At 51.4% G+C, this 17,212-nt stretch overlaps 1 protein-coding gene across 6 annotated transcripts in view; it reads left to right on the forward strand.

Annotated features, from left to right (window-relative positions):
• The window catches only part of CLMN (calmin), a 96,454-nt gene that overhangs the window by 15,577 nt on the left and 63,665 nt on the right, over window positions 1-17,212 (forward strand). The window contains exon 1 of one of the 6 annotated variants that reach the window (XM_084792562.1): window positions 11,655-11,721. The exons of the other annotated variants lie outside the window; for them this stretch is intronic. Coding sequence (XP_084648688.1) covers window positions 11,670-11,721 — 52 coding nt within the window. The 5' untranslated portion in view covers window positions 11,655-11,669. Of the gene's footprint in view, window positions 1-11,654; window positions 11,722-17,212 lie in introns of those variants that run through there. 6 annotated transcript variants of the gene reach the window in all.

Raw genomic sequence — 17,212 nt, forward strand, 5'->3', positions numbered from 1 at the left:
AAACAAGGAACTCTTGAAATGTGCAGGCAAATGGATGGAACTAGAAAAGATCATTCTGAGTGAGGTAACCTAGAAAGACAACCATGGTATGTGCTCACAAGTGTATATTGGCTCAACATAGATGTCCTCTGAGAGACTCTACCCAAAGGGGTATCAGGACAGATACTGGTTACTTGGAGCCGGACTCTGGGTGAAGGGCTATGAGTTGTATTAAAGAGTTGAGGGATGGAAGGACGGGGGCAGGGGTTGCCAGGTGCACCAAGGAGACTATCAAGGCTGGCGGATCTGGACCCCGAGAGGTCTGCATAAACTGATGCTCCAACCAAGGGCATGCAAGCAAAGAACCTAGACCCTCTGTTCAGACGTAGCCGATGGACAGCTCATTCTCCACGTGGGGGTGGGATGAGGGAGAGCCTCTGACACGAATTCTAGTGCCCATGATCTGATCACTGCCCCTTGGTGGAGAGGCCCTGTAGGAACACAGAGGAAGGGGATGCAGGCTATCCAGATGAGAACTGTTAGGCTGTGGTCAGAAGGCAGAGGAGGAAGTCCCTACCTGTGGGGGGGGGGGAGGGGCAGGAGAATAGGGCAGAAGAAGGAGGGAGGGTGGGAACAGGAAGATAAGAGTGAGGGGATTACAATCGGAATGTAATGTGAATAAATTATAATATAATAAAAAATAATTACAGAAGAAAAATTATGGGATCCACCTCCTTCCAAACAGGCTTTGCTAGGAAGAGACCTTCCCAGGCGTGAACGCACAGTACACAGGTTACCCCAGATCCAGACATATGCAACGGGGGTGACTTAGTGCTTTGAGGAACAGAAAACACTGTGGTTATGTTTCCCTGATGTCTTGTGCTTTCTCCCAACCCTCACATCCCCAGTGTCCAATTCCAGGCAGGTCTGTCCCCTAGATGGGAAGGCACATCTGTCAGGCATCTGGCTTGGGGGTGACTGACATGATGGGGAAAGTGAAGGTGATGCTGATGGCACGTGCACCACCACATTGCTGTTGCCATCACTGAGCATGTGTGACAGGAGCACCATGGAGTGTTTTATATTTAATTCTCCCGTAACTCTCCAAGCAGGGAGTTACCTCTAATTTTCATATAGAGAGTGGAGGCGCCACGAAGCCTCATTCAGGGTTCATGGTATCATGGCTTATTCATAGCAGGGTTAGAATTTGACTACAGGTGCATCACAGACCCATGTGCTTTTTCCACTGAGCCACGCCAGTCCCCCCACTGACACGGGGTTTGGTTGTATGAGTAGCAAGCTGGTGGCACTGGCCTGAAGTTCCTGTCTGGACCTCAGTTTCTCCAGTGTGCTCTGATGGGTCATGGCTCTACTGCCCACAGAGGGGCCACCATTATGGTGTGTCTATGGACCCAGCAGGACTAGGCTAAGCTGTGCCATGATGCCTGAGTACCTGAGAGGCAGTATGTTCAGGGTTTCAGATCTCTCATATAAAGTGGAATAGTATTGAATTGAGTCTGTGCAGACCTGTTACTGTAGCTCTCCAGAGTACTTAGCCTGACTAATTGTACCCCTTGCTCTTCTCACTGTTGTAACAAACACCTGACAAAGTCAACATAAGGAAGGGAGGGTTTGTTTCGGCTCATAGGGTGAGGACACGTTTTGGTCCATCACGGAGGGAAAGTTATATGGCAGGAGCACGAGGCAGCTGATCACATGGCATCTGCAGCCAGGAACAGAGAGAAATGGTGACTTTCTCCCTTGCAGTCAGTCCAAGTCTAAAACCCATGGAATGGCACTGCCCACATTCAGGGTGGGTCTCCCACCGACACCCAATCCAGACACTCCTCACAGACGTGCCAGAGGCTCGTCCCCTAGATCCTAGATCCTGTCACACGAACTACTAGAAACCACTCATGTATTATACTGTTTAAGAAGGGACATCTAGGAAGGCACTCATGTTTGTTGGTAGAGATGCGGTTTCCTGCCCAGGCATCTTTAGTGTGGAGAGCCAGCTGTGATCTCAGAGGACACTTCAGTTCTGAAACTCCTAGGCCATGGTGCTACTGTCTGTCTTCCTCCTCACCTGTGGTGCCCTGAAGGCCCTCTGAGTTACTCCCCTGTGCCCCTGATGCTCTCCAGTCTGACTTCTAATGCCACCAAAGGAGAGACACTTTCCTGCCTTGGCATCACCTGCCTCCCTTGATGGAGGATGGCTACATCTATAAAGTTGGTGGATGCTGCCCTTCCTCCTGATGGACCAGTGAGAGGATACACAGGGAATGCCCACACTTGCCTGCAGCTCCTCATAGCTTCACCCCAACTGGCGTTCTCTGCCTGGCATTTGTCACCTTCATGACCCAAAGCATATCTCTCTGTGTATATGGTGCATATGTATCTAAGTGTTCATATATGTAAACATCTGTATGGGTTTGTGGGGTGTGTGTGTGTGTGTGTATGTGTGTGTGTATCTGTGGGGTGTATGTGTGTTATACTAGAGGTTGATGTTGGGTATCTTCCTCAATTACTCTTCCACCTTATCTTTTGAGGCAGAGTCTCTCCCTGTGACATGGAGTTCACTGATTCAGCCAGGCCACTGGCCAGAAAGCTCCAGAGATAAACCTGCCTCTGTCTCCCAGCACTCAGATTAGACAAGTAGACATCCACAGCTGCTTTTTTACACGGGCCTTGGGGTCTGAATTCAGGTCCTCATGCCTTCTGCAGGAGCACTGTACTGACTGAGCCAGCTCCCTAGCCCTAGCATTATGTTTGACATCATCCCCAAAGCTGTACTGTTTCTTTAGCCAACTCCGTAGGGCATAGTGTGCTATTGAGTCAAATGAGCCACACCCCTCCATCAGTGGTCCAGCTGGCGAAGTCAGGTAGATGCTGTCAGCCGATCTAACCTGGAAGCAGGGCGTGTATATCCGTGTGTAGGTCTGGATTTGGCTACACAGCTGCCACCAGGAATTCTTTGTGGTTATGCAAAAGGGTTGGGAATTCTAGACTTTTACCTTGATGGCCACAGATACCCTCCATCTGTCTGTAGGTCTTCCGGTGAAGTCAGGGCTCAAACGCAAGATTGGAGAGTTAGAAGGTTGGGGCTGGGCATGGTGGTGCATGCCTTTAATCCCAGCACTCAGGAGGTGGAGGCAGGCAGATCACTGTGAGTTCGAGGCCAACCTGGTCTCCAAATTGAGTCCAGGACAGCTAAGGGTATGCAGAGAAACTCTGTCTTGAAAAACCAAACCAAAACAAACCAAAACAAACCAAAACAAACCAAAAAACAAAAACCAACAACAACAACAAACAAAACAAAACAACGCCCCCCAAAAAAGAGTTAGAAGGTTACCTGATCAGGGGGTGTGAGGTGATGGACAGAGGGAAGGGACAATGCTGTCCTGTCTTAAAGCAAAGTCTTCATACATGGAAGCCAGGGGCTTGAGGGCTGCTCCCTGGCGCTTCCCAGGCATGTTCCTCTCTGGACCCACTGGAGAGCTGGGCCAGCCTTGGACAGCACTTGCTGGGTGTGGGTGTGCAGCCTGCAGGGCAGTGACCTGATTTGTTCATCTATACATCTATATCCAACTGCTCTTGTGTTTATGTGGCTCTCAGGCCACGTCACCACTTGCCTCACCTTCCCCTGTTCATTTCCCATCATCCCATCTGCTCTTTGTCACAGGCCTGCCTATCATCAGACCTCACAGGTGCCCATTGCCCCATGAGAGAGATTACCATCTGCCTTGCCTAGTGCCTTCCTAGACATATTGGGTGACCCACTCTCAGTTCTTAGCTGCCTGTTGGAGACTGGCTGGCCCAAGCTGGCCGCTAGCACCTGTGGAGTGAGCACACCAGGCCCTGCTGAACAGTGGGCTGCAACTTCCTTGTACCTTGCCTAGGGACACATAAGCCTATTTCCAGACAGAGCTGCCCCAGGTGAGGCTACCTTGTTATGATGTAGTATTTTCTCAGGGCAGGTTCTGAGAAAAGTGATGGCCCAGTCTCTTGGTCAGCGTTTGGGGTAGATTTTTAAATTGAATTTTATTGATTTTCTGTACAGGGCAGGGTCATGGGGTGATGCACACATGTTACAGTGCATGGGTGGAGGTCCCTTCACCATGAGTCTTGTAGGATTCTCACTCAGGTTGCTGGGTGTGGTGGCACGTGCCTTTACCTGTTGAGCCTTCTCACCTAGCCCCGAGGTGGGCTTTAAAGTTGGGACTTCCATTCACCACCGTTGGGGAGTATGTTTCTGGCCTGCAACATAATTTTTATTCTGCCTTCAGGCAATAAAAAAATAAATTAAAAAAAAAAAAACCCCGACCTCTTATCCCTTCAAGTGTGAGAGGAGGTGACAACCTGGCAATCAAATCCAAGTAATCAGTCACCAAAGCTGGGGCTTCTCAGCCCCTGCCTCCACTGGCTTGGGTCGTGGGGTGGGGGTGGGGTACGGCGGGCGTGGGGGCCATTTTCCGACAACTGAAGGTGTGGAGGGGCCCCAGGATAGGCAAGTTGGAGGGAGGAGCCATGGTGCTGGAGGGAGGGGCCACAGCAATGAACTTCCTGGAACCCAGGGTGAGAAGTAGAAAAGCCTTGAGAAACAAGGAAGAAAGGGTTGGGCTGGATCTGGGACTCAGCTGTGCGTGCTGAAGCTGAGCTGTCCCGCAGAGAGGGGTGTGGCGACCGCAGAAGAACGTGAGATCTTAACTCCAATCCTGACTCCTCCCCCTGGTAGTCAGGTGCCATCCAGCTCTCTTTGCTTGTCAACAAAGAGTGGTCTCCTAGTCCCTGACCTGGGCTTCTCTCCAGCAGATACCTCCCTGTGGGAATCTTTGAGCCCCCAGGGAGGGACCCTGTCTGTGTGCTCTCCAGCTGAGACCTCCTCAGACATCAGCTCAGTGCTTACCTCAGGCAGAGCCAGTCTCTGGGGAGGGCTTGGTAAACTCTGGATAGGTTTGGGGTTTCACAACTGCAGGGTGCTTTTTTGTCTCCCCAGGAGGTGGGGGGAGGGTAGAGGCCCCAGTACCATTTAATAGCCTGCCATGCCCAGATTATCCCCTAGTTGGGAATGATCCCCTACCCCACCCCCCAGTACTGGGAGGGGAAACCCTGCCCCATGCAGGGTACCTTACACTGCAGGTGTCTGAGCCACACCTGAGACACTGGCTGGGAGATCTGCGTGGAGCCTTCTGTCCCTATAATGTGCTCTCCGTAGATCATAACAGGGAAGGGGCTGTTTCTGTGGCTTCCGTTCAATGGCCACCGTTGTTCCTGTGGTACTGAGTAGGCTGAGTGCTGTGGGAAGGGTCCTATGATCACCTTATGCCTAGTCAGGAATGGGTGCTTTGTCCCCACCTTCATTTTCACCTGGATAAACTGAACTATGAGGAATATTGTTTCTGCTAAGCACGGGGAAGCACCTCCCCCTAGCCTCACCAACCCCCCTCTACCCCCCACAGAGCCGAGCTGTCACTCCAGTAGGGCCTGTTGCACTTGCTGCCCTGGCTCTAGTCAGCAGTGGCCAGCTGCACCCAGCAAGTCTCTCCCTCCTTTTCCTGTTCAGATTGTGAGCTCAAGGGTGGAGGGAATTACAGGACTGCGAAGCCAGTGCAGGAAGTTACACGGCTCCCAAGGCTTGCCTTGCCGTCAGGAGCTCGGGGCTTGGGTGAACACTGTGACCTGAGCAGGTTGCTGCATGCTCCTACTGTAAAACGGTTGATGTAACAGCCTGGTGTCTGTTTGGCACAGTCATCTACTGCTGCCTCTGCAGGCACGAGACACTGGTCTGTAGAACAGGGCTTCTCACCTGCTGCAGGCTCCTGCCTCACACACCCACCCTGTGACAAGACTGTAAAGGAGCTGGAGCTAGTGAGGCAGAGGCAGGAGGATCACTGTGACTTCAAGGCCAGCCTGGTCTATATAGTGAGTTTTAGGGCAGCCAGGGTTACACAGAGAGATCTTGTCTCAAGGGACTACCATCACACACACACACACACAAAAGTGTGCATTTAGGGCTCATCACAAGTTGTGTATGTGGGTGTCACATTCCTGACACTAAATGTCTCATTTCTGTTTGTGGGCTGTGGCAGATGACATCATGGCTCCTCAAAAGGCCTGTTTCCTTGCATGGCTTGGTTTAGACTAGACAAGGGTGGCCATCTGCCTGGGTTCTGTGATGGCTGGTGTCATAAGTCATCTGACCTTTGAAATTTCCCGCTCATGAACTCCTGCAACACAGAACTTCCCTGTCGAGACTTTCCGGATTCTTTCAAGACTGGTAAAGCCAGACCTTCAAGGAAAGCAGCAGGGAGGGGTCTGCCGGCCTGCCTTTCTCTCTGACTCCTGTGGCCCCCAGCACATAGCTACCCTGGAAGCTCCAGCTGACGGACTTGGCTCTCACCAGTGACTCCCAAGAGAACAAGTTCTGTCACTGGCTGACATGAGGTCCAAGAACACAGGCTTTGGTCTCACTCTCAATAAGGTTTAGCTGTAGGTTCCAGAGAACCCCAAATCACGAGGCTGTAAACAGAAGAGCATTTCTACACATGGAGTCCAAAGCCATGTGGTAGTATGCCCCCCAAACCTGGAGTGACCCAGATTTCTCCTAGCTCACAGATCTGCTGTCCCCTGTATGTAGGTAACTACGAGAGCTGAGGCCCTAACATTAGTGTTTGATGAAGCAGGTTTGAAGAAAGTAAAATAAGGAAGGATTAAAGGCAAATGCCAGTGCTTTGTGCAGAGTTTTGAAAACTACCCTATTGATTCTTGCTCAGATCTCACTGGTTAAGTGCATAATAACAAGAAACTGCGAAGAAGACTGCTTAGTGGATTTCACCTGAAAGTAAGGGGTTCTCAGTCATGGAGGAGAGGAAGGCTGGGACGAGCAGCATCTCTTCCCCTCACCCCACCCCCAGCTCTGACTGCAGGGCCTCCGTCCAGTCCTGTCCTTTTTACATCTTAATCTTCTCATCTTCCGGGAACTGGAGTTGACAGCTTGTATAAGCCGTGACCTGGCCTGACACAGCATGGGGACCGTTTGTCACTTCCGCTGTATTCTGTCACTGGTTGTGGATGTTCTGATTGACCGACACCACAGAAAGCAGAGTGAACTGAGAACACATGGGGTGGGGGTGGTGGGGGGGGTCCCTACATCTTAGCTTGTTTTATGCTGCCCCCTCAGGTACCCATGGTAACAGTGATAAATTGATAAAAGTAACTTAAACAGGGGCTGAGGAGTTGATGTGGTATGGGTAGGAAGCTTCCGTACAAGCCTGAGGACCAGGGTTCGGTTCCTGATACCCCCATTAGAAGCCTGGCGTGGGTTAGCACTCCTGTAACTCCAGTTCTCAACTCACGCCATGTGGGTGACCAGGGAATGGCAGCCAGCCGGCTCCCTCTGTGCAGCTCCCTCTGTGGTGGTGTGATGGGAGTGCTCCTCAGCCACGCTACTATTTGCCACCATGAGGCCTAGGGAGCCTGTGCATCCAGGGGACAGGGGACTTGGCCGAGATCACTTGGTCAGTGAGAAGATACCCAGGTAGTAAGGCCATGGCCTCCATGCACCCACATGCGCTGGAGAGTCAGTGAGGAGCCATGCTACGTGTCCGTCTTGGGGATGGTGGGAGGAACAGGCAAATGGGTACCATTCTCCCTAGGATGGGTTGTGCAAGTCCATGGAGACTTATCCCACCTCCCGTTAGGACAGAATCCTTCGGAGATATGGCTGAATCTGGGATGTGTGTGCCAGCTTGTCATCTGCCAGCTGATGGCTTCCCGGGCTTTAGTTGTACACCTACCACCTGCATCACTTACCTTTTTTTTTTTCTTAAGTGTGTGTGAGTGTGCATGTGTGCGCAGGGGCCAAAGAGAGATGTCATATGTCCAGCTCTGCCTACTTTTCCTTATTCCCTTGGTACAGGGTCTTGCACTGAACCCAGAGCCAAGGCTGGTGGTCAGCAAGCTCCAGCAAGCCTCTGTCCCGTGACCCCCGGAACTGCGTGCATGGCCATATCAGGTGCTTGCGTCAGTTCTGGGGGTTTGAACTCAGGTCCACAGGCTTGTGCAGCAAGTGCTCTTATCCACCGAGCCATCTCTTCAATCCCTTTATGTAACTGTCATTGCATAACTTGAGGAAGCGGGAAGGAGGAAGAACTGACTTTACTATTTCAGAGGGTGTAGCCTGTGACCACTTGGCTGCCTGTGACCACTTGGCCGCCTGTGACCACTTTGCACTTGGGTGGAACACCAGGAGACAGGCGTGTAAAGAAGAGGCGCTGCTCACTTTATGGTAGGCAGGAGGCAGGAATGGACTGGGACAGGCCTAACCTTCAAATGTGCACCCCCCAGTGACCCACTTCCTTTATCTAGGTCTCAGACCTTCATGTTTCTGGAACCTCCCTAAATAGTGCCAGTGCAGGGGGTGAAGTGTTCAGTATGTAAGCCTGCAGGGGACTTTTCATGTCCAAATCCCTCCACCCCATGAGATGGGTCCGACACAGGCAGAGTTAAAGCCTCTAGGACTGGGCAGTGTGAGGGACCCTGTGTTAGCAACACAAAACGAGTGAGGGGGAAGAAAAGAGAAAAGCAGAATATTTGAGCTTCCCTTGAAATTTATGCAAGGGAGCCTGGAAGTAGCCTGGTGAGGCTCGTTTCTGGCATTTGACCTCCAGAGTTGTAAGAAACATTTGTGTTCTTTTTATGTTACCATGTTTGGGGTAATCTGTTACAGTAACAAGAGGAAAATGACATGAGACCCTCTCTGTGGTCAGGGAAAGTTTCTCAGGGAGGAGATGAAACAAACGAAGCAAACCAGGCAATAACTGGAGAGAAAAGTACCATAGGCAGAGGAACCGTGAAGTACAAAGGTCCTGAGTCCAGGAGGCACTTGACTTGGTCAGTGTGGCTAGCCAAGTCCTTTGGTCAACATGAGACTGCTGACCTTCGTCCCAGAGGACTTTCCATCAGGCTATCTTCCTGTTTTTCCTTTTGTGCCAAGAGCTCTTTCAGCTCAGAGAACCACTTGGATCTTAAGGGGCAGGTCCGCTGTCATTTCTTTGAGAGCTCTCTATGCCCCCTGCTGTTCCCAGCTTGTCCCACGGTACCACCTGCTGCTGATACACCTGTAGCCTCTGCTGGGCAGCTGCCCAGGGTGAAACCTGGCTCTCTTCCACCTCTGTCTCTTCACTGCCTGATGCACAAGAGGCAAATGTATTTATTAAATGAATGCTGGCTCTGCCAGAAGCATGGACGCCTTCATCTCACTTTGGACTATGGCGGGCTAAGGATGCTAAGGACAAGGGGTGTTTGGACAGGAGATGGAGGGCTCTGGCGGAGGGAACAGCTTGCAGCAGACCTCCAGCTCCATCCTCCCCCATCCTTACCATCCCAGCCACACAAAGGGACTGGTACCTCTTGCTGGCATTCAGCAGGCTCTCGCCAGCACACACTGAGAGCTGGCAGGAGCAGGAGGAACTGGGCTCACCTTTCTCTATGGAGTATCCGTGATGAACCCTGGACACTGAAGGCTTGTGGATGACCCCAGGCCCCTGGATCCCTGAGGAGGGAGGGAACCTGGAGCCTGTGGGCCCCATCCTCAACCAGGGACTACTGGGCAAGGGGCTGATGAACCTTGCACTATTCATGATGCTGTTTTATTTCCCAGGGGTGTGGGTGGCTCTGGGCCTGTACGACCCCAGGGTCAGGGTTGGGGGAGGCGTGGCTTGGATCCAAAGAGACTGCTGATGAAGACAACAGCCTAGTAAACTAGGCATGGGATGGGCCAGGAGGCTTAGGTGTGTGGGTGCCCATTTGATTTGATTAAACAAATCAGAGAAAGTTTGAAACCAAGGAAGGGGTGGGGAAGGAGAGGGGAAAGGAAGGGAGGAGGAGAGAGGGTAGGAGGAAGAGGGATGGAAGAGGGGAGGGAGGGAGGGTATCTTCATTCCCTCTGTTCCTGTCAAGACTGCCATTTTTTTCTGGCTACTCTTTCTCGCACGTGTGTTCCCCTCTACTCTGAGCTCCTGCCTCTCCCGGTGCTCTTGGTCTCCCTGCCAGTCCTGGCTCCCGAGAAAGCAGGGATTTTCCCCCCTTGAGACTGTGTGAGGGCACAGTATTCTGAGGCCTCCTCCTGAGAATGCTTAAAGTCAAGGCATTGTCTAATAACCAGGGAACAATCAATACACGGGACAGTCCCTTCCTGGAAATTTAGGACCCTATGTCCTGGGTCTCGGGACTCAAACAACCAAGCTTCCTATTCTGAGTGTCCTCATATTCTCTGTATCCTTAACCCTTTACCACTGGTGTAGAAAGACCAGACTCACGGAGCATCTGCTGCTTGCCAGAGCACATGTGTAGGAAGTCCTGAGAGCCAGTGGTTCCCAGTACCCTGGGATGGTGTGTATGTATGTATATACTGGGTCCATACACACACACACACACACACACACACACACACACACACACACACACACACGTATATACATATATAAGTATATGAGACTTCTCTGGATAATTACTTGGACAAATTGTCACAATTGCATCCTCACTGGTGTCAGTCAAGGTGCCAATCAGCTGTTGTTGTTGTTGTTGTTGTTGTTGTTTTGCTGTCATTAGTTTGTAGAGGCCATAGAGGCCACATGCATTCTATAACCTGTGGCTCCTTCCTCATCTCCGCAGCCAGGGGCATTTCCTCTTCTGTCCTCACCTCTGCTTTTGCCAGTGTTCTGCTTCTCTTTGCCTTCCTGGGGACAGAGAGCCTCTTGTCATGGGTGGCGGTGGTGGAGTTAGTGGTGTTATTTTTAAACCATTCTAGGAGAGGCGGTGAACTCTCTAGAGACTTGTAAAAATAGCTTCGTTTCTGGTTGGCAAAGTGGTGCGTGTCCACTGTCTACAGGATGATATCAAAAACCTTAGAGGAGAAATCAAATCATCCGCCTGCAGCCGCCCAGGGTGACTCAGTGCACACCGGTGCATTTTCTTCTTTCTGGGCTTTTCTAAGGGTGTGCTGAGCTCAGACTGGAGCTGCATGTGGCTGACACTCTCAGTGACCTCACTCTGGCTCCTCAACTCTCTCCCCCAGGCCCTGAACACCACTGGGAGCTGTTCCCAGGCCTGCAGTGATGTCAAACTCATCACTTTTTGGCTGGTACCAGGAGCACAGTAGCACCCTAGGCTGCGTTCTGTCTTTGCTTTTTAGGACATCTGTATAACATACTTGGAATGCCACTCTCCCTTCTTTGTGCCCCTACCTCTCCTGTGCCTCCTGCTGACTCACGTTACCCTGTGCTATGAAAGTGCCCTCCTCCTATCCCCTTGTGCCCCCCCCCATGGTGGCTTCACTGCTCTTGGCCACTTGGTTTTGTCCCTCTGGTCCCTCCAGCTCTGACAAGTTCTTTGCATCTTCTCTCTCATCCTCATTTCTGGCGACATCTGAGGTAAGTGTCTTACCTGGAGAGACACTGGGTCGCAGAAGGCAGGCACTGAGTCCTGGGGCACTGAACCATGGCTAGATTGTCTTATTAGGAGTGTACCACTTTGCAAGAGGCAGGTGCAGCTTCCCTGCTCCCCCCCCCCCCCACCCCAGGGAGCTGGTCCCTTTGGTGGATTTCTGCTGAAGAAGCATTTGTTCTTGCAAATAAGGAGCCTCCGGGGAAGGGAGGCAGCTGCTGTGGGCAGAGCAATTTCCATGGAGCATGCTGGTGTTTGGGTTTTATTTTCTTCCTGGCACAGGCTGTGGCTGCCAAGGTGCGTAGTGGTAATAAGGCGGGAGCCCTCTAGGTGCAGAGCTGGGTGGGCGGAGGAGTCTGGAAGGAGCCACTGCCAGACTTGTGAGACATCTGGCACCCAGGAGCTGACAGGTGGTTTCCATTATAGGAGCCAAGCCCCAGATGGACAGGAAGCACCCACTTTTAGCCCAGAGTGGTGTTGTCGCTAGGGACCAGAGATGATCACCAGCCCCCATGGTCCATTCTAGCTAGCTAGCCAACCCTTCTCCCCACCCCTGCCTCAAGGTGGTTTCTTTTATTATTCTTAGGAAGAAGTGGAGGATTTGATGGGAAGTGTGGGAGGTGTTCTTTTTTTTTAATTTTTATTTTATTAATTTATTCTTGTTACATCTCAATGGTTATCCCATTCCTTGTATCTTCCCATTCCTCCCTCCCTTTCATTTTCCCCTTACTCCCCTCCCCTATGACTGTGACTGAGGGGGACCTCCTCCCCCTGTATATACTCATAGGGTATCAAGTCTCTTCTTGGTAACCTGCTATCCCTCCTCTGAGTGCCACCAGGTCTCCCCATCCAGGGGACGTGGTCAAATATGAGGTACCAGAGTACGTGTGAAAGTCATACCCCATTCTCCACTCAACTGTGGAGAATGTCCTGTCCATTAGCTAGATCTGGGTAGGGGGTTGGAGTTTACGGCCTATATTGTCCTTGGCTGGTGCCATAGTTTGAGCGGGACCCCTGGGCCCGTGGGAGGCGTTCTTGATGGCCATCTTCATCTCAGGGAGAGACCTGGGTACATTTTCATGGGTGTCTGCTCAGGTATCAGAGCCTACTGCTCTGAATCCACTTTCTCTGCACCCTTAACCCCATGCCACTCCCAGAGCCAGCTGCATGGTGTACCTCCTGCATTCCGAATCACAAGGGTGGTAGGATGGCAAGCCCCTAAATCAACAGCTGCCCTGACAGTCTGGACCCCAGCACCATGAGGTGGTGTGTGCGATACCTCTGGCTGCTGGGACAGATTGTCACAACTGTCTTATCCTTTCAGTTCTGCGGGTCAAAGTCTGTGATAGTCGAGGTGTGTCGGCAAGCCCGTACTTTGCCATTTTTAGCTGGTAGAGGCCACATGCATTCCTTGAATTGTGACTCCTTCCTCCCCCCCCCCTTTTTTTTTTGTAGCAGGGGCATCTTATCTGCTCTCCTCCCTGTGCTTCTGTTCTGCACGCTCAGCTCCCTCCTGTCTCCTTGTCCTCAAGACCCCTCTGCTGATATCCAAGGCTCATCCAGAGAAAACCTATCCCAGGACCCTGATGTAGTCATATCCGATAGAGTCCTTTCTACTGTGTAGTGGTGATGCCCATAGATTCCCAGGACTCTAGATGTCCTTGGGAAAGCTTCAAAATATGCCAAAGTCATATGCCACATGCACAGGATCAGCCTAAAGCTCCCGGTCCCCTGTGCCTACCTGTGGGTTGGTGGGATTGAGCATTCTGATCTCTGTGTCTGTGTCTGAGAGCCATTGTTTAGGGCCTCGTGCTGGGCAGAAACAGCTCTTGACAGCAAACACGGTATCTTTAATGTGGGGAACAAGAAGCTTTTCTTTTTTGGAAGGCTACATTATTTAAAGATTTTCTCCTAAAAGACAGCACCCCGCCCCCCCAAAGATAGGAAGGACACCTTGGGGTTTTATATGGGCCAGCTATTATGTTTCTTGCTTGCTGTGCCACCGTGCTGAGATGACTGTGCCTGAGCATAGGGGTGAGCAGGCTGGCTGCCTCTTATCCCGTGATCGTCAGGGCCCACAGTCTCAAAGCCACTGGAGTTGAGCCTGACTGGATTCAGAATAGGGGACAACCTCTGTCACCTGTCTCTCAGGTATCAGAGGTTTTTTTTCCAGGAAGGCTTGGGGACAGTAAGGCCTGTCCCTAGCCCCTTGGCTTCAGCCTCAGTGAAGGCTCAGGCACCATCTGGTGACGTGAACTCTGTTCTGTTCACATTTTCCCATCTGTCCTTCCCCCTGCTGTAGGTAGTCCTTTCTCACCTTGTGTTGATTTTATGTCCTGAATGTGCTGCAGTGTGTTCTGTGCTGGGCTAAGTCAGGGCCAGGGATAGGAGTCTAACTAGAGAGACATGCATGCAGGTCATCCTTGACTTCGGAGGGACTGGCCGCATCCTGATGGAACCCTCGTGAACTGTGAACATTGCCCATGGGCAGTGTGCCCACAGGGCCCAATGTTTGCGTGCCCCAGCTCTACCACAGTGCATGCTGTAGAGGGTCAGCTGTGGTGTGGGAGTTAGTGAAGCTCACCGTTCAGAGGTGATTGGCTGCCTGGGGAGGAGCCAAGCTTACATGCAAATGGAAGCTTCTACTGCATTCTTGAAAGTGAGAGTGGTCATGGGTTGGGGACCCATGTGCACATGCATTGTATGGAGTGTGGGTGTGAGTATGTGGGTATATGAGAGAGGGAGAGGGAGGGAGAGGGAGGGAGGAGAGAGAGAGAGAGAGAGAGAGAGAGAGAGAGAGAGAGAGAGAGAGAGAGAGAGAAAGAGAGAGAGAGAAAGACAGAAGAGGAGAGGAGAGGAGAGGAGAGGAGAGGAGAGGACGCCGACTACTTCTTGCTTGCCCAGCTTTAGATCCAGTGGCCTCTTCCTTTTGGCTGTTTTGTTTTGTGGACAAGGTCTTGCTGTGTAGCCTTGGCTGGCTTAGAACTGGCTGTGTAGATCAGGTTGGTCTTGAACTCACAGAGATTGACCTGTTTCTGCTTCCTGAGTACTGGAATTCAAGGCGTGTGTCACCACATTCAGTTTATGTCGTGTTGGAGGTAGAACCCAGGGCTTGAGCTTGCTAGGCTACTGACTAAGTGACCTCTCCAGCCTAAGAGATGTTACTTTCTTGTTCATACTTTCCAGGGATTCTGCAGAGACACATCTGCAGAGACAGGAAGGACTTCAGGCCAGTGCCTGGGGAGGAGGGGAGGGAGCACCCATAGGCCAGCTCAGAAGACACACACATCTCATCCCTATTTCATTGGCTGGAACTCTGTTACCTGATCCTACCCAGAGGCAGAGGGCAGAAAGTTCCAGGCCTTTGAGAATGTCTTCATGCTATGTCCAGAAATGATCGGGGCGTCTGGAGTGTGTGGGAGGGACCCCACCTGTGAGGGAGCTCACCTAATAAGGCACATTGTCATTTTTGTGATTATGTCGGCACACCCTCACAGGACATGTGGGGCCTTTGTCACAGTCCCCAGTTGGGCCTTTCAGTCCCACTTTGCATATTTTGCAGGGAAGGCCTGGTCTCTCTGGGGGGCTCTGAACTCCCCATCTGTGCCTTAGCGCTGCCTCCCTGCTCTAACCCAAAGCAGAGGACCCGTGTGCAGAGTCACCTATGCCACTGGCTCTTACAGTCTTAGCACCTCGTCTTCTGCATAGGTCCCTGACCTTGGCGGTGAGGGGCCTGTGGTGAAGACAGACAGAAAGCTCCAAAGCCTCTCAGTCTCTGCACATTGCCCACGTGTGGGTCTCTGTTACTTTCCACCTACCATGAGGAGAGACTTCTCAGATCAGGGTTGAGCGAGGAGGCCTTGATCTATGGGTGTGGTGATGTCACTAGGAATCCTTTTTTTGCTATGTTCCTTTAGCGTATTTTCCTCTAGGCCCATGACCTATCCAGTCATGGGTTCTTGGCCACTTCAGCAGTCAGTGTCAGGGATGGACCCAACAGGACTGTTGCACGTAGGACCTCAGAGAGACTGACAGCGACACGAGGCCTGCAACAGGTTCAGGCCGCACAAAACCCCCAGCACTGAGATCCTATTTCTCTCCAAGAGAAGCCATTTGCAACTGACACCTGCAGGGAAAGACAAATCACTTTCTTCAGTGGAATGTCACTGTGTGTGTCAGTCACACTCTGGGGCAGGCCCCATGCCCAGGAGCAGATAGAAAGTCAGCACAAAATAGACTCTGTGGTGTTTTGTTTGTTTTGATTTTCTTTTTCTTTTTCTTTTCTTTTCTTTTTTTGAGAGCGAGGGAACATGAAATTGGAAGGGTAGAGAGCTGGGGAGGATGTGGGAGGAGTTGGAGGAAGGGAAAGAATATGATCAAATTACAGTGCATGAAAAACAAACAAAACAAAGCAGAGAACCCAGTGTGGTTCCTGAGTGGCCAGCAGCGTCTGCAGAGGCAGCCTATGACATGTCCAGTCTCTGTGAGGAAGCTAGCTGAGGTTCCCAGAGGCCTGTGCGGGGGCGGGAGGCGGGGGTGGGCTGTTGCTATGGAGAACTCTGATGACACTCAGACTTAGCTCATTAAAGCGGTCTGTTCTTTTCCTCAAAGCTGGAGAATATCACGGGCACACACGCTCACACACACATGCACGCGCACATGCACGCACACCCACACTGCCTTCAAGCTGGCTGAAGGTAAATGTTAAACAGAGCTCTGTCTGGGCATGAAGAAAATATGAAGAAAATGGCTTGTTCCGTCTCATTCCAGCCAGCCGCTGGAATATGATTCACCAGGAAGCCAAAATGAGAAATTGATCTGGCCCAGGCAATAGCAAGTCACTACCCCACAGCAAGTGTGACACATAGGTAGAGCTTTCTCCTCCCCTTCTCAGACTCACATGTGCCACGGGTCACACCTATTCCGAGGAGTCTAGGCTGGTCACAGAAGCAGCTATCACCGTGTGTATGTTCATGGGTTTATTTTAAGAATTAGTTTAGCCAGGTGTAGTGCTGTACCCCATTAATCCCAGCACTCAAGGAGGCAGAGGCAGGTGGATCTCTGTGAGTTCAAGCCAGGGTTATTACACAGAGAAACCAACCAACCCACAAACAAAAATTAAAGAAAGAAGAAAGAAAGAAAGAAAGAAAGAAAAAGAAAAAGAAAAAGAAAAATTAGCTTATTCATTGGTAGAGGCATGGCAGGTCCAAATTCTGCAGGGAAGGGAAGGTCCTGTCCACAGCCTGATTGGATGAGGCCCACCCACATTATGGATTACCAGGTTTTGACATTCATTTCACTTGAAAAAATGCCTTCATTGAAACATCTAGAATGACGGCCAAATCTTTGTGTTCCATGGGCTTGTCAGGTCAGCCCGTGAAGTTAAATAACTGTTGTTCTGAGGTGGTGGCTGTCCTGTGACGTGTGGGAATGGGGACAGCTGAGAGGACATGTTCAAGGTGTCCCGACTCCTCTGTGGCCCCGTCTCCTTCAAGCAGTTCTGGACTCCACCCTTCTCACTTCAAAGCCTTTCCAACAAGTCTATTCTATGTCCGTTGACAGTGCAAGTCCCTTCTCCCGGCAAAGCTGGTTGGAATCAGGGGCATAGAGCTCCCTGCCTCCGCTCCCAGCCTTTTCCTTGAGTGGCTATGGCTACTTGGCCTCTCCTTTCTGCGTCACACAGGCCTGTGAAGTGCCAGGCCCCAGTAGGCCATATGACAAGTAGACAGTGGGATGGGTCCCTACAGGAAGAGCCCTGGGGGTGTCAGTCAACACCCTGCAGTTATAA

Source organism: Acomys minous, assembly GCF_964271855.1.
Source record: "Acomys minous genome assembly, chromosome: 8".
NCBI lineage: Eukaryota > Metazoa > Chordata > Mammalia > Rodentia > Muridae > Acomys > Acomys minous.